Raw genomic sequence first — 21,148 nt, forward strand, 5'->3', positions numbered from 1 at the left:
TGCCCCCACCCAATGGTGTGGACACTATTAGATTTATAGGACCCATTCGGAAAAAATCTCTGCAAGCTTTGTCTATCTTGTCACAAGTAGAGACAGGAGAAAGGTAGGTAGCCATGGCATCTGAGGGGTTGCTGGGCCCGCGGCTTGTATTAGGGTTGCTCTCCCAGCCTGGGATAACACCTTAGCTTTCCAACCCTTGATCTTGCCATGTACCTTGTCTACAAGATAGTCAAAATTCTCAGATTTCTTTCTGGATAACATGATTGGAACCCCAAGATACTTATCCTTAGGATCAAACAGCTTCATTCTCTAGAATCTTTTCTGTTTAAACTTAACTCGAAATCTGACATTTCTACTAAAGAAAATGCTTGATTTGTCATAGTTAATCACGGTGACCCGGAGGCATCATTAATACTCACGCAAGATAGCCTTAAGGTGATTGCTATCTTCGAGGGGTAGCTTTAGAAAATAATCAAATCATCTGCATCTGAGGGAGATGAGTGATAGCGAGGAGAGTTCCTCTTGATTTTTATCCCTTGGATCTCTCCCTTATCCTCAGCTTGTGTAAGCATCCTTGATAAGGCCTTAGAAACCAAAATAAACAAATAAGAAGATAACAGATCCCCTTGCCTAAGACCCCTTTCAGGGTCAATTTTTTCAATAGGGGATCCATTAAGCATGACTTTGAAAGATACAGTAGTAAGGCATTGGAGGATCAAATTTCTCCAAGTGTCACTAAACCTAAGTTTATTAAAGATGCCATCAAGGAAGGACCACTCCACCCTATCATAGGTTTTTGCCATATCCATTTTTAAAGCCATCCATCCATGTTTCTTTGTTTTCATAATCTTCATGTTATGGAAAGCTTCACATGCTAACCCAATGTTATCCCCTATATTCCTCCCCTTTATGAAGGCTCCTTGGAATGGGGACACAATCTTGTTTATATGGCACTTCAGCCTATTAGCCATAATCTTAGAGATAATATTATAGCTAAAATTGCATAGACTAATAGGTCTGAATTTGGACATGTGATCAGGGTTAGACACTTTGGGAATCAGAGCTATGTAGGTTTCATTGAAACTAGGATTCAACTTACCAGAAACAAAGAAATCTTGCACAAAGGTTGTGATACAATCCCTATAATATCCCAAGGCGGTCCTGGTAAAAACTCCTTGGAACCCATCAGGCCCAGGAGCCTTGAGCTTCCCAAGCTTCCTAACCACTTACCAAATGTCAGCAGCAGTTGGGATAGCAGTGAGAAGTTCATTCTCTCTATCAGTAATAACAGGAGTAAAAAGATCCAAAATCTTATTATTGGTATCAGGGCAGTCAGAAGAGAAAATGTTACCAAAGTAATCATTAACAGCCTTGCCCACATCTTCTCTTCCAACTTGCCAGTTCCCATCATTGTCTTTTATGCTATCAATCCTATTCTTCCTCCTCCTGTATATAGTAGAGAGATGGAAAAACCTAGTATTTTTCCCTCCCTCTTTGATCCAATGGTTGGTGGATTTTTGCTTCCAATAGGATTCTTCCTTCGCATACCACTCAAGCAAAGTAGCTTTGAGAGCCTTAGCTTTATAATGATTTTCTATATTGAAAGGCTTAGTTAAAACATATTCCAGCATCTTTTTTTGAGTTTTCCTGATGTTATGAAAAATGTTACCAAAGACATTTTTATTCCAATAAGATAGATTGTCTCTGGTAGCATTTAATCTATTGAGCACATTTTTGTCAGGCATCTCATGCATAGCAGACTTCCAAGCCTCGTCAATACAAGGTTTACCGCGAAATATCAGACAACCACATACTAAAGAATCTAAAGGGTTTTAAGCCACAGTTCTCATGGTTAAAGAGTGAAATATGCATAGCCAAGTGATCAGAAGAAGCATTAGCCACATTCCTGACTATAGCCTGAGGAAAGCAAGTCAACCATTGGGGGTGGCCATAGCCGCGATCCAACCTCTCAAGTACATGAGCTCCTGGGGTTCTATTGTTATTCCAAGTGAATTTTGGTCCCTTAAACCCCAAATCCACTAACCCCAGGTCATTGATAAATTTGTTAAAGTCCAGCATGTACTTGGTTAGTTTGCTACGCCCCACTTTGTCATTCAGACTAGAAATAGCATTAAAGTCCCCAAACAGGCACCAAGGACCAGGTATCAAAGGAGCAATGTCTCTGAGCTCATTCCAGACTCTTTCTCTATGACTAGGAACAAGATCTCCATATACAAAAGAAAAGAAAAAAGAAGTCTTGTTGTAGTAATTTGAAATTTTACCTGTTATCTGGTTCTTAGTAGCCCCAAGCACTTCCAGGTCCACACCATCCTTCCACATGATAGCCAAACCACCACTCAAACCTTCAGCAGGTACACAAAAGCATCTACCCAATTTCAACCTCTTGCTAATCATCTCTATACGCCTCCTATCTACCTTTTTTTTTCAGACAAGCACACTATATCCACTTCCAGCACCCCCATCTGGTCCTTTATATGTTGAATCGCCGTGGTGGAACCAATACCCCGGCAATTCCAGGCGTAGATCGTCATTGAGATGAAGGTGACTGTGTTGGGACAGTCACCGCGAACCCTGTTGAAGCTTTAGCATAGTGTGCATCCTTTTTGTTCGTGCTAGTGGCACCACTCGAGCTGGGCATGTCCCCATTCCAGTACTTTGATTTAGCATAATGTTCCCAGATACTTTCCTCACTATCTTCTGGAGCTGGATTCGATCCTTGACCTTGACATGTTGTTCTCCTACCCAAAGTATTGCGCATATCTGAATCATCAGTGGCCAAAGGTAGGGGCTGTGATACACTATCTTCCGAATCATATTGCTCCCCCTCTTGCTGATAAAGTATCATCCCAGATTCCTGGTTCCCCTGCTCCTCAGTTGACTCACTTGACAGAGTTATGATATTGGCATTCCTTGGTATAAGCTTCTTTCCCTTTCCTTGTCGTCTCATCTCCTCAACCTCAATCTTAGCCTTCTTTGACCTGTTGATAGCGTTCCTCACTCCTCTACCCAGCATCTCCTCCTGTTTTTTTCCTTTTTCAGCCATGGTGGGACTCAAAGTTGAGATCTTTCTTTTGTTGTTTTTTTCTGAGCTGGAGTGATTGAAGCCAAGATCTTGTGGACATAAGGTGTAGCTGTGGGTAGATCTGCTGTGACTTTTCTTTGCAAATCTTGGATTTCGCACCGCCAGCTGCTTGAAAGCTTTGCCATCTTTTCAGACCAGTCTTGTGTGTTGGAAAAGTATGGCGTGGTCAGCATATTCATTCCCCAGACCTTGGGTTCCCTCATCTATCTCAGCTAGGTTTAGATCAGGTTGGGTTTCCAACGAGTCCCTATAGAGAAGATAAGGTACTTGGTTTTGATTTTTAGATTTTTGTTTTTTGGATTCTAGGTCTTCTAGATCCTTCCAGTTGGGCTTTGTTGAGCTGGAGGCTGTGGGTAGATCCATCTCTTGAGTACCCAAAACAGGGGGTCCAACCTGATAGTCCTGGGCTTGGATCAGGGTCATTAGTTCACTTCCAGCGCGCGATCCCGAACCTGACCCCAGACTGTTACTTTCAAAGGATGGCCTAGGCCCAAGTTGCATATTGCTCTGTGGCCCATTCATTTCAGAGTTGCGAGAACTGGATTCTACCTCCATGTGAACCTCTGTGCTTTTGACCGTTGTAGAGCCAGATGTTCCCATGTTATGCGCTCCTCTTACAGAGTCTTCAACGGCTATTTTTTGGTTTTGTCGTGAGGCCAAGCTGGACTTTTCTTCTCCTAAAGGACCACGTGTCGCCGATGATCTACCTTTGCCGGAGTACCTCCCCAAAGCAGGGCCTGGGATCTCATTGAAATGAGGTTGTCTTGGTTGGCAAGAAAAACTCACCACTTGCTTTCTCTCGCAAGCTATCCTATTAAAGAATTTGGAAGCCTTCATCATGCTAGTGAAATTTGGTTTCACATCCTTGCTGGAACCACCACATTTTATCAGCTCATATCTATGATGGGCTCTGATCCAGCAGGCATAATGGTCATGCCCTATTACCCCACAGAAGTAGCAGAACAAGTCTAGCTTCTCATATTTAAACTTGACATGAACAGAGGTTCCTGTTTCAAGCATGATTGTCAAGTCTTTTGTGAGTCTTTCTTTGATATCCAGCAAGACACGAACCCTTGCTACTGGTTGGTTAAACTCTATAGAGCATGATATGTCCTCCTCAGAGACCTTGCCCAGTTCCGCACCGATGATGTTTACATTTGTTTTATTGATTCGCTCCCTAGGCAATCCCCATATTTGTACCCAGTAGTTGATCAGATCAAAGTTATAATCCTCAATGTGTTGACAACTTACCCAGTTCATGATCGACAGAATGTGACCGTGGATGAGCCAAGGGCCATTGTTGGTAACATGTCTTAACTCCTCCTCTTGTTCAAACAGAATCTTGACATGCTCTTTGGTGATTTGCTCCATAGTGATATGTCCCCTTGTTTGCCATAAGCGGTGGAGCTCTCCTCCCAAATCATCAAGATTAATTTGATTTCCTCCCAAATCATCAAGATTAAGGCATGCTCATCCAAATCATACAAGCAAATCCACAACCTAGTAGAAAAATCAAATTTATAGACTTCAAAATATGTTGTGTCAACATAATAGTCACCAGCAGGGTAGCGGCCTAGCGGGTCACTGGTTTTGCAATCTCGTACAATCAAGTGAATATCCACACACATCTCCATCAAATAAAACTTGCCTGAGCGATCGATATCATCTGGAGGAGAAGCAAAATCTGTTGCTTTCAGAGGAACCACATTGATGTCACAAATCCTTAGATATCCCTGTATATTAATAGCATAAAAATGGCCATTGAAGAATATAACGTCTTCGTATACACCATTAGGTGGACCTTCCAAGGAAGTCCAAGCTTTATCTCCAGGAGTAGCATATGCAATTTTACGGTACTCTCAGTAAATAGCCATAACACGACAACATTGTTGTTTAGATTGAGTGGTAGATGGACTTGTCCAAAAAGATGGATTCGACGACAAAACAAATTTCTCGACAAAACACCTACATAATTCTTCGGGCTCATAATAGTTCCCGTATTGGTCTGGCACATTGTCACAAAGTTAGGCGTTTTTTTGAAAAAAACGCCTTTAAAACCCGAGATATTGGCAAGGCGTCTGGTTCCAATTTAAAACCCGGGTTTTTCAAAAAAACCCGTTTTAAACGCGTTTTAAACTTAAAAAACGTTTAAAACCCGAGATTTTGAAAATCTCCCGTTTAAAACTTTTTTTTTTCTTTCTTTTTTTTTTTTTTTTTTTTTTTTTTTTTTTTTTAATCTAAAAGAAAACACGAAAAAGAAAAATGGATTTTGGAGTTTACCTTTTTGAAGAGTGGGCGTTAGATTGACTTATTGAGACAGTTTTATTTTGTTTTGGACTATTAATAATTAATTATAAATTTTAAAGTTATTAATTTATTTGTAGAACTTGATTATGCCATTATGGTTGGTAATTAATAGTATCTTATTTAGAGTCGTGTTTTGGTACTGAATCTAAAACTTATAGTATTTGGATGAGTAATGATAATTTGATACTTTCATGTATTTGAATTTTCTTTCATTTGTATTATTTTTATTTTTATTTTTATTTTATGTGTCAATTCTTTTTTCCACTCTTATAAAAAAATCAAATTCTTTATCTATTATACTCTTTATCATCGGTTTTTACCGTTTCTTTTACTGTTACGCGTTTAAACCCGTTTTTATGCCCCACGTTTTTTACGTTTTTTTTTTTTCTTTTTTTTTTTCGGGCGTTCCGTTTAAAACACGAACTAAGTTTTTTTCAAATACACCGTTTTAAACCCGTACCGTACTTGGTGACAATGGTCTGGCATCGTAGGTTGTGGTGGAAGAGAAAGCTGAGCCCCGGTTAATGGATGTCAGTACCCTCCACTCTCAACCACTCGTGGCAGACCACGTGTCCAGACTACAAACAGGTCGTGCATACGATCTAAGGTCAGGTCGTCCAAACGACCTAGAAAACATAACCACTGCAAGTTAGTTAACATCATCATTAATGACAGATCATTACTTTGTAACGGAATGAGTAAAATCAATCATCAAGACAACATAAAAGGAGGATCTATGCCTATAAAAGAGGCGTCTTCTCCATTCTAGAGGGGGAGGCTCACATTCTCTCCATCTCCAACTCAAGCACTCAGAATGAACTACGTCTGACTTGATTCCAGTTCATCAGAGAACTGGATACGTAGGCAACTCAGAGCACCGACCTGAGTTCAGTCAAACATCTTATATAAACCTTATTCTCCGAGATTGTAAGGTCATGCCTAAACTGTACCTCCACAATGAATTTAAACGATTTATATTGAGATCAAGTCCTAAAGTCACAAGCCAACCATAAGGAGATCCCCAACATTTCGTCCCTTTCAACTGGGGCAAGTGAAGCTTGAAAAGCTTTTTGCTAGAAGGACTAAAGAAACTACGAATGCCTTCATCACTATCATCTTCAAAATTTGTGTTCATTAGCTAAGGAGCAAACCGGATGAAAGATGTATCACGTTGCTGCTACTTTTTAGTAATTGCAACAGATCTCCATAACTTGCAAACAACACTAAAAGTAACAAAATCTTCAAGACAAGGCGACAGTCGGTTTAGAAAGAGATTAGTTATGTCTTCTGGTAATTCAGACCAGTTTGCCATGTGTGTGTGCATATTTTAGCAAATAGATATGTAACACGTGGCAGCATCTTCTTAAAGCTCGGATATGGTCTTGGTGTGGGTAGAAAGTACCATAACACACTTCAAGTCCAAATCGATCCTCTCACTTCCTAGGTTCGGAAGTGAAACAAGAAGAGGAGGTTTGTAGGCTTTGGAACTAGTTGGAGTAGTAGGTTCGTATAACCAACTCGTAACTATGAACTTCAAATTCGGAACTCAACTACTAGGTTTGGAGCAGGTTCGTAGGCTTTGGAACTAGTTGGAGTAGTAGGTTTGTATAACCAACTCCTAACTATGAAATCCAAATCCGGAACTCAATTCCTAGGTTCGGAAGTGAAACAAGAAGAGGCCGGAGGTTCGTAGGCTTTGGAACTAGTTGGAGTAGTAGGTTCGTATAACCAACTCCTAACTATGAACTTCAAATCCGGAACTCAATTCCTAGGTTCGGAAGTGAAACAAGAAGAGGAGGTTCGTAGGCTTTGAACTAGTTGGAGTAGTAGGTTTGTATAACCAACTCATAACTATGAACTCCAAATCGAAACTCAACTACTAGGTTCGGAGCAGGTTTGTAGGCTTTGGAACTAGTTGGAGTAGTAGGTTCGTATAACCAACTCTTAACTATGAACTCCAAATCCGGAACTCAACTACCAGGCTCGGAGCTCTAAAGCTACTACTCCGAACCTAAACATGTGTTTTCTGTTGTTTAAGTCAATAAGGGAGAACTTTGACTTGGGAAACATGGGGCTTCTAGAAGAGTCAGGATGAGACTTAACAAGACACGGTCTCATAGTTAAACACTAATTGGGAAACCTCACCTATTCTTATAAATAGAATAGTTGAACTATGTTTTGAGTTGGATTCCTATACACAGGATACGTAGGCAGCCATTAAAGAACATGGTTCAACTCATCATCTTCTAAATCTCTTCTTCTTCTTGATCCAATACTTCTCATTGTTCTTTGATTATTAACAAAATACTTGTGTTTCTAGATTAGGAAAAATCATCACACAATTGGCGCCGTCTGTGGGGACCCATACATAATTGATTTGATTTCTTGGTCAAATTTTTTTCGGTTCTAGGTTATCCTATCCACCAATTTTTCTTGGGTTTTTTGTTCTTAAAAAAATCTTCTTTTCTTCACTTTGATTCAAAATCATGGTTACTACAAGAGGCAACACAAATCAAGGTAATGAGGGGAATAATGAGATCAATAACCCGCATGTTACTGCTCAAAGACAATTTGAATGTAGTGGAGCTTGTTGTTTTGGGGAAGGGCGTGTAGAAGATGAGCCCATCCAACAACGATACTCCCTAATCTGCCATAACCAACCAAGTCGTTATGAATGCTGTGATGGCCGAAATGAGGCTCATTTGCATTTTTTCCAAGACTACTACCGCATGAAGGAGGGTCGTTCACCTCCAAAGGTGTTGCCTATTGATGGAAACTCGAGGGGGCAATTCCGGCCACCAAGTCTCGACCATGGTGAAGGTTACGTCTGTACGCCTTATATCCCTTACTTCGTTCGGTATCATAGCGACCAACCAGATTCGGATTATATAATCCGGAATTGGATCCAACCTGTAACGCCCGTATTTTTAAATACGTATTTTTCTATTTATTTATTAATTAATTTAATTATTTATTTTCAAAATTCGTCGGATTGGACTCGGGATACGTGGGCCTGGTTTTGGGCCCGAGTCTGTGTTGGGCTTGGGTTTCGGACCCAAGTATATAAACATTTTTTCTAGAGAATAGGGTTCATAAAGAATAAAATATATTAAAAATGGAGGCGAAGATGAAAGTTGGATTTCTGGAGGTGGAGCGCGACGGCTCGGACTAGGAGGATTCGTCGAGCTATTCATTAAGGTGAGTAGCTATTTTGCTATTTCACCGAACGTATGGTTTTCTGTGTATTGATACTGTTCATTATACTGTTGTGTTGGACTTCGTGCCATTTGTTTTATTAAACCTTGTTAAATTTCGGATTTGTAATAAACTGTTCAAACTTTGTTGATTTGGGGTAAACTGTTGAACTCAAGAGAAGTCGATGGCGCTCCTCCTCTAACCGAGGCGGAGATCTTGTGGGCGGAGTAGATATTTTATTTAGTTGTACTGTGGATTTGGGGAATTCGTGGGTTGAGATTCGTTGGTTGATGTCGGTTGTCGAAGCTCATCGAAGCTTCGATAGACGACGCCAATGGTGGCGGCGCCGCGAGCGTAAATCGCTCATGAATTTGATTAAACTTTTTTATATAATGTGATGTTAATATTAATTGGTTGTTAATATATGATGAATGTCGGGTTTAGCATGGTCGTGTGTGGCGCTGTTGGAGCTTGGAGAAAGCTTGAGGTGCGTTAATGGCATTACTGCCATTACTGCTATACTGGGGTGGGGCGATTTTCTTGTAGTTCCAACTGTTTTGATTGTGTTTTTGAATTGTTGATGTTGATTGAGTGGGGCTGTCGGCTGGAAGCTTGAAAGCAAGCTTTAATGGTGGCCGAAATTATAGATCTAGTTTGGATGAAAAATCGGGATTGAATGATTAGGGGATTTTGTGTTTGACAAAGTTATAGGGTTTTTGTTGGTGATTAAAACCGATATGATGAAGTGGAAGATGGAGAAGAGCTTGTGGTGGCCGGATTTTTGGTGGCTGCTGGTGGTGGTAGTTAGGGAAGAAGATGACCCTGTTGACCGAATTGGGCCTGGGGCTTGGGCCTAGGCCAAAGCCTTAGCTAGTTTAAGTGGTTGGGCCATTTCATTTTTAAGTTGTTGGGCCGAAATGTTTTATTGGTTTGGCCGAAATTTCAATGGTGGTTGGACTGAAATTTCAGTCTAGTGTTAGTTGTGGGCCGAGTTCTATTCCGGATTTGGGCCAAACTAATTAGTTGTTGTGGGCCAGTTCAGTTTCAGTTTTTGGGCCTAAACACTAGTTAGTTATTGGGCGGATTAATCCTTTGTTTGGACCCGGTTTCATATTAAGTTGTGGACCAGTTTAAGTTAAGTTTTGGGGACGGTTTTCTTTGTTTGTTTTGGGCGAACTCATTTGTGTTTTGGGCGGTTTAATATTGCTTGGGGCGATCTATTGGACTTAAAATAGATCTTTACGGTGTCTTTACATGCTTTAGACTTCGGGTTAAGGTTTGGGCTTGGCGGTTGGGTCTAACCATTACCTTAGTCACGAGCGAGTGAACCATGCACCTTTGACCTTAGCCATGAATCATGGCTATGACCCTGAACCTATCAAACACGGAAACGCCAGTTTGACTTTGACTAGGACAGTTTGACTTTGACCATAACATGTTGACTTTGACTAGGACAGTTTGACTTTGACTATGACATGTTGACTTTGACCAGGACAGTTTGACTTTGACCATGACATGTTGACTTTGACCGTTGACCGTTGACTTTGACTGTTGACCGTTGACTGGGAATGTTGACTTTTCCAGTTTTTTCACATATTTGATTATATGGATAATTAAATATAGTAATAAAATATTGTTGAGATTGTATAACTTGGTTGGTCATTATCTAATTTAGATTTGACGTGAGTAGTGTGTAAAGCCTATATATATTGGGCTTTGATTGTGGACGTGGACGCTTATTTGTGCTTTCACTTTTATGTGTATATTATATGGACATATATAGTAATAAAATGCTTGGAAGCTTGTATAATTTGGTGGTCATTATCTAAGAAAGATTTGACCTTGATGTTGTGTATTTTTGACACGTGACGATATTGAGATGTTAGGAGACATTATATTCCTAATACGCTATAAAAATGTATGTGATACATTGAAGCATTATGACATGATATCATATGTTGGGATATATATATATTAATGCAATATCTTGGAGAAATGTATATACACTCCATTATTTTATATGTGAGATGCTAATAGAGTATTTGTGAATATTTACCACCGAGGAGTGTGGTGTAGTGCAAATAATATATTGTACGTGAAAAGAATGAAATTTGGTTATGAGATATAATTGTGATGTTTCTAGATATTGTGGCTTAGTGCAATAAGGCAAGTGACCTGCCGCGTGATATAGTGGAATGTTTATGAGTCATTAATGTATGACACCAATAAATTACGTAACGAAAATCCTAGAACCCGACTACCACAACTCATGTGATTGGCCGCCTTCGGCGTTTAGCTTCATTAATCTGGCCTTGAGGCGCCCCTTCCGGGCGTTTCAATTAATCTGAATGGCCTTCGGGCGGCCCTTCCGGCGTTCGATAAAGCTAAATGGCCCTCCCGGGCGAATAATAGTGGCTTGATTATTCCGTTCGCAAAATAGAACGATGATCGCCAATATTTTTATGCCGAATAGTGGCGATGCCACATAATTGCTTCCGTGTGAGGATTTACACTGTCGCGGCATCATCCCGCCGAGGTGGTTCTGCACGGAGTGGTTCATTATGTAAGGGGAGGCATGTGGATGTACATGTTCGGGGTTGGGTAGCGATTGTGGTAGCCAGGAAACTAGGTAAGACATAGATAGACGTGAATTTTAGGGACACGCAAAGAAAGCCCGAAATAATCTAATTATGGTAATATGTTTAGTTGGTTATTTGTTTAGTTAAAACCTAAAACCTCGATGGAGGAACTACATGCCTTATTTATGATCGCGATATAGTTTGTTGTGTGGTTAGTGGGAAGTTAAAGTACCTCGATGGAGGAACTACCCGCCTAAATTATTGTACTTAAGGATGTTGTTTTAGTCATTGAAAGTTAAGGCGCCTCGGTGGAGGAACTAACTGCCGTATGGATTTTGTATATATATATGTATATTATATGTTGTATTTTAGGGCCACTCACACCAGCATTGTTTATAATGCTGACCCGATTTGCATGTTTGCTTATCGGGTGTGTTCATTAAATGAACATAGTTGATAAGTCTTGATGAGTTTAGTGATGAAGAAGATTGGTTCTTTGCTTGTGGTTTTCAAGTTAGCATTGCATCTCAGGTTGTGTTTTGTTTTCCCTTGAGGTGATATAGATTTTCAGTCTTGACGATGTTTTACGTATTTTCATTTGTAATTTTAATTAAAGAGTTATTGAAAAGAGATTTGTAACCTAATCTTATTTGTAAATTTTTGTAATGAAGATAACTGTTATTTAAGTTAAAATTTTTATTGGTTTTAATTATCCGCATATTTAAAACTGTTTATGGGTTTTTGGAAGTTGAGAGTGCATCACACTTCGGAGATCGAAGAGTCGGGGACAAATAATGTTTTTCCAAATTCTGTCGAAATTCGGGGTGTGACACAACCCGACACTCAAGTTCACACGGAACTGACTTCTCTTGGTATTCAAGTTCTCGAGGTACGAGGGATGGACGTCGGAATGTGTTTGCTCGGAATCCACAACTATCAAGGTCACCCTCGGTACGAAGAAGAATTTCAGTTCCAGGGGAACCTTCATTGCCTCAGAATCCCTTAGTTCCCCAATCCAGTTTTGCAAACTCCTCCACTCGATCTTGGGAACCAGAACCACGTTATCATCGAGATGAGAACTACGAGAGTCCAGGTCCGAGGTACAACAATGAGAGAACTCCAATTCATGAACCGACTACTCTTGCACGCATTTCGGCAAATATTTGGAGGAACTACAAGAGGTTCAAACCAACCAAGATGGATGAGTCGGTTGTTCACGGCCGTCGAGGGAGACATTGGAACTCCTTTTTCACGACATGTTATGAGTGGATACATCCCCCATGATTATAAACCACCGAAGTTCTCTAAATTTAATGGCAAAGGAGATCCGGTCTCTCATGTGCTCGGCTATCATCAAGCAATGGTGGGTCTTTCTAAGAAAGATCATTATTTGTGCCAGTATTTTGCTTCAAGTTTGACAGACTCAGCACTCATTTGGTACACGAAGCTGCCCAGGGGCAGCATTCACGAGTTTAAGGTGCTATCCATCAATTTCATTGCAAAATTCAATTGTAACCGACCCCACATTAAAACCGCTGATGCACTATTTGACATGAAGATCTGAAAGGACGAGCGTATTTAGGGATTTTACTTAAAGATTTAACGAGGTTCAATTGCATGTTGACAAAGTCGATGAGACCCTCGCCATTGTGGCCTTTAGAAAGGGATTAGATTATACTTTTGGTCTATACATGTCCTTGAAGAAAAAGAAGCCTACGAATATGACAGAGTTGCAGGCTCGTATCAATAAGTATGCGGAACTGGAAGAAGACCAATTGGATAGGAAATCTTCTCATAAAATAGTGATAACCAGTGTCACCTCCGCTCCTGTTGGTAGGAGCTCTGCTAGTCATTATGATGATAGGAAGTCCGAGGAACCACAGTCGGAGCACAAGTTAGTCGACAGGAATTCACATCAAGATAAGTCCAAGAGGCAGAAGATTGGTGACACATTAGGAAGTGAGCAACTACCCCCACAGGATAGGGACTTTACCACTTTAACTTATCCTTATGAGGACATCTTTAAAGTTAACCAGGAACAAGATGTTCATGAAAGATCCTCCAACGGTGAATCTCGATACTAACATGTACTGTTTCCAAGTAATGTCACACTACTCTTAGCTTCTAAGAGACAAAATTTTCACAAATTTGGATCTGCTTCCACTATACTGGGGGCATGATCTATGCCAATCAATTCTCAATAAAAGTTATATTTCTCTTTTCAGAGCATTGTTTCTTTTATAATTTTCTGCTGGGATACTTTTTGGATGTTGGGTGAGAGATCCATATGTTGGCCAAAGTTGTATCAGAACCTTTAGAAAGTTTTCTCGGGATGATGAGTGAAAGATCTCATGTGTTGTTCCCCGTGTGATGGAGAAAGTTTAACTTAGCTTCGATTTTATCCTCCTAAGAGCAGTTCTAATGCCTTATGCTTATATAAGTGTCGGTTTATGCATTAGGTACCATATCATTTAAGGACTTTACAGGAAATAATACAGGGACACACCCTACGTTCTTACAAAGTCTTATTTCTTAACAAAACTAAAGGTATTTATAGGAATTGACACAGGGGCAAACCCTATTTTCCTACAAAACCTTGTTTTTCTAAGATTCGGAATACGAATTTGTATAAAATATAATTTCGACACTTTTATCATTTTCCCTCATCGGTCGAATGTGCAACCGTCATCTGAGAGAAAAGTGGGGCATCTGTGTATACATATTTATGCAAATAAGGAGAAAAGAACACCACTTCCTAGCTAGTCTGGAACTTCACGTTCAGAACTTGTCCAAGTTCGAAACTCCACTTCCTAGCTAGTTAGGAACTCCACGTTTGAAACTCTACTTCCTAGCTAGTCTAGAACTCCACGTTCGGAACTTGTCCAAGTTCGGAATTTCACTTCCTAGCTAGTCAGGAACTCCACATTCGGAACTTGTCCAAGTTCGGAACTCCACTTCCTAGCTAGTAAGGAACTCCATGTTCGGAACTTGTCCAAGTTCGGAACTCCACTTCCTAGCTAGTTAGGAACTCTACGTTCGGAACTCCATTTCCTAGCTAGTCTGGAACTCCACGTTCGGAACTTATCCAAGTTCAGAACACCACTTCCTAGCTTGCTTGGAACTCCACGTTCGGAACTTGTCTAAGTTCGGAACTCCACTTCCTAGCTAATAAAGAACACAGAAAGTCCAAGTTCAATACTGTTCTCTCGAGTAACAAACCCGAAACTGTTTTGTGGACGGAAGAATCCGAAACTACATTGTCAACTATAATACCCGGCCTATCCGAATTGCATTGTAACTTCACATATCCGAAACTGCCTCGACAATAGCATTGCCCAGTACTGGATTCGGAACTACTTTAATTTGTGGATTGAAGAGCCCGACATTGATTGGTGAGACATTGGATTCAGGAATACGCAGTGATAGCAGTAGTACTAACTTGATCAATATGGACATCCTGGTTCACTAGCAAAGCCGATACTGAATACTACTGACCAACACTGGAACTGATTGTTTAAGTTCTTAACGTGGCAATTGGCTACCAAAACTTCGATTTTCTTAACCTATTAATGGTGGTTTTAGGAAGAAGCAAAAGAATCTTTAGAGCAGGTGAACTGTTGGAGCAAAACAAATTAGAGTTCAATACTTTTTTTGACAAAAATAATGATTCAAACTTAAAAAGATATCCAAAGCTCCAATAGCAAACACCAAGAGATTTTTACTGGCAGCAGCAGGCAAAGCGTTTGAGGAAGTGGGTGCTCAAGTTCAAAATCGGATGAATAATGGACTTGGCATGTGTTGGTCTGTCCAAGTCCGGATCTGCCCTCATAAGGCTTGGCGAAATTGGCATGTCCAGATTTTATGAAGTTCAAGTCCAAGTTCAGTTCCTTACGGCCATGTGCTAGCATTTAGGTCCGAGTTACACTTGACAAGGTTCAGCTCCGGGTCATGTGACAAAGTTCAGCTCCGGTTCATGACTATGGCACGTCCGGATCAGATTTGGATGGGAGTCAAGCATTAACGATTTGCAAAAAGTAAAGTTTACTTTTGACTTTTGAGGAATTGTCATAAGAAAAGGAACCTTTCTTTACTGTAGACAATAAGTGGAAGAGCTTAGCTCCGAAATCCAAATGGGTGATTTGGGATTGACGTGTTCTGGGTCATTACAAAAGCCGTCGAAATTTCAGTTACACATACTGTCGAAATTTTAGCACCATGATACAGAATATTTAGGGATATAGATTGGACTTCGGAGATCCAACGAATAGTTCCGGATGAGTGATAATGGGTTGGTATGTCCGGATTTGGTAAAGTTCCTTACATGTGCAAGTAGGGCTGGCAATAGGTTGGATCGGTCCGGATATACTATATAGGCAAATCCAAAACCGATCCGTTTTTCAATAATACAGACCCAGAATCGGATCCAACCCGAACGGATATTTGAGTTAGAGAACCAGAACCGAACCGAAAACTTTTTTTTGATTCCGGATCCAATCCGTTCCGAACCAATAAGCTCAATTTCAACCCGGTGAACCGAGTTTTTAATAATTGGATCCTAATTTTCGTTATATAAATATTAAAAATTTTTTTTTGCTAAACACAAAAACAAGATATACAAATAAAAAAGGCATAATAAATGATTTGAAATCCAAATTTGTAATAGAAACCATCTTTTTATTATGTAAAAAAATATCGTAATATTACATATGTATTTTGCATATCTTATTTTGGAACTTTAAATATTGCAATGTTGTATAAGGTAATAGAAATATATGGTGGAGGAAAATTAGAAAGAATAAGACTAAAAATTTTAATTGGATTAGGCCCATAACGGTTCGGTACATACTTAATCCAGAACCAATCCAATAAGAGTCCGGTTCTGATTTTCAAGACCCAGAACCGATCCAATATGCTAACTGCCTGTCCCAGACTCGCTTTTATTAGTTTGGACCGGATCGGGTATCGGTTCTTACCCGACCCATTGCCAGCCCTATGTGCAAGTATTCAAGGTTCGGGTTATGGTTGTGGCATGTCCGAAACTCCAGATTTAACAAAATCCAGTTCCTTGAACCTGAAATATTGAGAAATTTTGTACATAAAATTCAAAGAGAAAGTCGAGACACATTGCTCACTAATTTTTTACGCAGTTCCGTACGTGATGTACATCAACAATTTTATTCTTTTTCCTTAAGGGTTTGAGTTACAACCCATGAAGAAAAAAGGGGGGCATCTGTGTATGCATATTTTAGTAAATAGATATGTAACACGTGGCAGCATCTTCTTAAAGCTCGGATATGGTCTTGGTGTGGGTAGAAAGTGCAAGAATACACTTCAAGTCCAAATCCTCTCACTTCCTATGTTCGGAAGTGAAACAAGAAGAGGAGCTTCGTAGGCTTTGGAACTAGTTGGAGTAGTAAGTTCGTATAACCAACTCCTAACTATGAACTCCAAATCCAGAACTCAACTACTAGGTTCGGAGCAGGTTCGTAGGCTTTGGAACTAGTTGGAGTAGTAGGTTTGTATAACCAACTCCTAACTATGAACTCCAAATCCGGAACTCAATTCCTAGGTTCGGAAGTGAAACAAGAAGAGGCCGGAGGTTCGTAGGCTTTGAAACTAGTTGGAGTAGTAGGTTCGTATAACCAACTCCTAACTATGAACTCCAAATCCGGAACTCAATTCCTAGGTTCGGAAGTGAAACAAGAAGATGAGGTTAATAGGCTTTGGAACTAGTTGGAGTAGTAGGTTCGTATAACCAACTCATAACTATGAACTCCAAATCCGGAACTCAACTACTAACTAGGTTCGGAGCATGTTTGTAGGCTTTGGAACTAGTTGGAGTAGTAGGTTCGTATAACCAACTCTTAACTATGAACTCCAAATTCGGAACTCAACTATCAGACTCGGAGCTCTAACTACTACTCCGAACCTAAATATGTTTTTATGTTGTTTAAGTCAATAAGGGAGACATATTTGATATGAGAAACATGGGGCTTCTAGAAGAGTCAGGATGAGACTTAACAAGAGACGGTCTCCTAGTTAAACACTAATTGGGAAACCTCATCTATTATTATAAATAGAATAGTTGAACTACACTTTAAGTTGGATTCCTATACACAGAATACGTAGGCAGCCATTAAAGAACGCGGTTCAACTCGTCATCTTCTAAATCTTTTCTTTTTCTAAATCTCTTTTTCTTCTTGATCAAATACTTATCATTGTTCTTTGATCATCAACAAAATACTTGTGTTTCTAGATTAGGAAAAATCATCACACACCATGAGACCAGAACACAAATTATTCCTCAGAAGTATCTAGTATCTACATAAATTTATGTACCTACGTATGTGTGCAAACATATATATAGAAGCACTATGAAACAGTTCTCAATTGTGGAGTATTCCAAGTTCGTACATGTTTCTAAATTTTTTTAACACGCTTATGAATTTATATTTTCACTAATTTCGATTTCTATTATGACTTTTAAAATGAAAATTCATACCTGTTACTTAATATAAACAGAAAATTAGTAAAGTGCAAAATAAATAGAACATACGCGTATTGCACAGCGTCCACAGCCACAGTTTGTTTCTATGTCCAGAATAGAAATAGAAACTGTTTCCAGACAGCCACAGTTTCCTGCCGACAGATACCAGATTTAGGTCTGGGTAACACAGAGAGCAGAGTTAAAGAGTCCCAATTATCTCATGGTACGGAATGTAATCAAACAGGAGAGGTGATCCAACGTTTTGCTCTTATTTTATCTCCCCTAAGCAAATGACATGTCATGCACTCATGCTTTTGTTGGTGCTTATCGTTCGGTTGAACCCCACTTGCAAAGGGTGAGGAGGTGACTATATTAGGAGAGTGAGTAAAACTTGCCATTAAGAGCATTCCCAATGCAAGCAATTTTTGTTCACCACGTAGGACTATTTTCTTTCTTTATTACTTTTGTGGTGAAAAATGGTGAAAAACAAAAAAAGTTGTCCAATGCAAAGGTGATTTTAAATCTCGGACGAAATGTTTGATTCTGTTTGAATGTAAAAATAAAAAAAACACCGGATAGAATGAAATATTTTGCCTTAAGTTTTAAAAAAACAAAAAGAAAGTCGAAAAAACACGCGAGATGGAATGAAACATTCATTCCAAAAAAAAAAACCGAAATTTTTTTAAAAAAAACACACGAGACGGAATAAAATATTCCGTCCGAAACTCACAACTCAGTGAAAATCTCAATAGCAAGTGCTACTCTCGTTGTGACTTAGTTACAAGTCACCAACTTTGTCACCCTTGCATTAGGCAAGAGTTTTTTAGTATTCAAAAGTGAAAACTCTTAATTTCCTCTTCTAGTGACTTCATTGGGAATGCTCTTACACAAAAATTCATTTTTAGTGGAAGTTCAAGATTTTGGAATTGACTGTTGATATAAAACGAGTTAGTAAGTTACATTTCCCAATTTCAACGTACATGTTAGCCGACCTCAAACCATAGTCCATCACCCAACTTTTTCTTATTGACCCGTTGATATAAAACGAGCACCCGACCAGAATATTTGTCATGATATTTCATTATTTCATACTAATGCGCTTTATTCGAACATTGCTCCCAAAAGTGAGTAATTTAAAATTTTGTGCGAGTTTCTCTTCTCCTGTTTGACGAACGCAATTATCTGTAGCCTATAGATGACTTGCAATTTTAAAATAAAACTTTTAGATGCATGAAAAATTTAAATATATACCCTACCAAGGTGCGTCAGCGAGATTGTTTATGTTTGTATGCTGTTCACTTCGGGGAATTGTAGGTTGGAGTCAATTTGTATACATCAGATGCGGTGTCCTCTAATATGATCCGATCCAATCTTCAATGCCCAAATTTCTACAAAATTGTTTGTTTAAGTGAAGTAGATAAATGTGTTACCCTTTAATTATAGGTTGCGGTATTGGCACCCCATAAAATAGGACCCATTTTGGATGTTATATAGTGTCTTAACGCATCTTATTTAGCGTCGTGAACAGTTTATTAGGTGGCCTATATCATTCAAAGGGATGCTAGTCCTATTTTATGGGGTGTCAATACCACCGCCCACTTAATTCTAGGTAGTCGGAATCCCAATAAGGTATGAGACTTACCAAGACTCCAAAATTGATTTTGGTTCCAAATCCACCTCCGGTATATTCTTCTTCCAAAATCGAAAGAAAGACACAAAATTTGATGTTAGTATGTTACTAAGATGAGGGTGGCGGGTCTGGGCACCCACAAATGAACCCAGTCGTTGTTCTACTCATAAGCATTGTCACCAAGTTCGGCGTTTTTTTTGAAAAAAACGCGTTTAAAACTCGAGATATTGGCAAGGCGTCTGGTTCCAGTTTAAAACCCGGGTTTTTCAAAAAAACCCGTTTTAAACTTAAAAAACGTTTAAAACCCGAGATTTTGAAAATCTCCGCTTAAAACTTTTTTTTTTTTTTTTTTTTTTTTTTTTTTTAATCTAAAAGAAAACACGAAAAAGAAAAAAGGGTTTTGGAGTTTACCTTTTTGAAGAGTGGGCGTTAGATTGACTTATTGAGACAGTTTTATTTTGTTTTGGATTATTAATAATTAATTATAAATTTTAAAGTTATTAACTTAACTTGATTATGCCATTATGGTTGGTAATTAGTAGTATCTTATTTAGAGTCGTGTTTTGGTACTGAATCTAAAACTTCTAGTATTTGGATGAGTAATGATAATTTGATACTTTCATATATTTGAATTTTCTTTCATTTGTATTATTTTTATTTTTATTTTATATGTCAATTCTTTTTTTTCACTCTTATAAAAAAATAAAATTCTTTATCTATTATATTCTTTATCATCGGTTTTTACCGTTTCTTTTACGTATTATACGTTTTAAACCCGTTTTATCGTTTTAAACCCGTTTTTTATGCCCTACGTTTTTTTACGTTTTTTTTTTCCGTTTTTTTCTCGAGACGTTCCGTTTAAAACACGAACTAAGTTTTTTTCAAATACACCGTTTTAAACCTGTACCGTACTTAGTGAGAATGCTCATAAGTCATAAGCCAGTTTACTCATCAACCTCAAGCCCGTGTTGTCTAAAGTTGTAAGGCCCATGAACTATTATAGTATCTTGGTCCACTCTCCCTTCTAGCCTTTTGGGAATCTTTGTGGTCATGGATGGGGCTAAACCGGACAACATCCATATGCAGCTCTATTCTATTGGCAAAGTTATTATTTAATCCAAAGAAGATCCTCAGAAGAAGTTAATTCACGGACTTATGAGAGAAGGAGTATATCCAACTAAAGGTTCAAATCGGAAAAGACACTCTCAATGGAAGTGAACTTTAGCGTGTGGAATGTAAGGGGTTGAATAATAAAGCCAAAGAGATTGGAAACTTTAGAATTAAAATTGAAGTATGCTTGTTAGGTTGACTGGAAACCAAAGTCGCAAACTTTGAGGTGTTAAGGAGGATATGCTGTCCATCATGGACTGTAATGCATAACTATGCAAGTGACTCTTCGGGTAGAATATGATTGGCTTGGGATGATAGCATAGTGGATGTTCATAAGATCAAGGAAACAACTCAATTAATACATTGTAAGGTTACTACTTTACATAATGGTACTAGTTTTATGATTACTGTAGTTTATACATCTAATAGTAGGAGTGAGAGATTATTGTTATGACAAGACATCACGAACACAAACTCAACTATGACAGATGCATGGAAGTTGGGGATTTTAATGACGTGTTATTCTCTCATGAGAGAATTGGAGGAGAACCTGTTCTACCGAGGGAAACTACACCTTTTGCAAATTTAGTTGCTCACATTGGTTTAGTAGACCTGAAATATACTTGCAGCCTTTTTCACATTGACCAATTGTAGTGATGACATAAGAAAATGGTCAAAGATAGATAGGGGTTCTCGTGAATTCTTTTTGGCTCAGCCAATTCAGCAACTCTATTGTT

The 21,148-nt window shown here is 39.0% G+C and overlaps 1 protein-coding gene across 1 annotated transcript; it reads right to left on the reverse strand.

The window, feature by feature from the left end:
* Positions 1-461: 461 nt before the first annotated feature.
* Positions 462-2,415, reverse strand: LOC147472933 (uncharacterized). The gene is made up of 4 exons (XM_086588037.1): positions 2,283-2,415; positions 1,790-2,225; positions 1,231-1,647; positions 462-960 (listed from the first exon to the last, which is right to left on the reverse strand). Exons 1-4 carry the CDS (start codon positions 2,413-2,415, stop codon positions 462-464), a joined length of 1,485 nt encoding a protein of 494 aa, XP_086444163.1.
* Positions 2,416-21,148: the final 18,733 nt, after the last annotated feature.

This window comes from Coptis chinensis, unplaced genomic scaffold (genome assembly GCF_015680905.1).
Source record: "Coptis chinensis isolate HL-2020 unplaced genomic scaffold, ASM1568090v1 utg6277_pilon_pilon, whole genome shotgun sequence".
NCBI lineage: Eukaryota > Viridiplantae > Streptophyta > Magnoliopsida > Ranunculales > Ranunculaceae > Coptis > Coptis chinensis.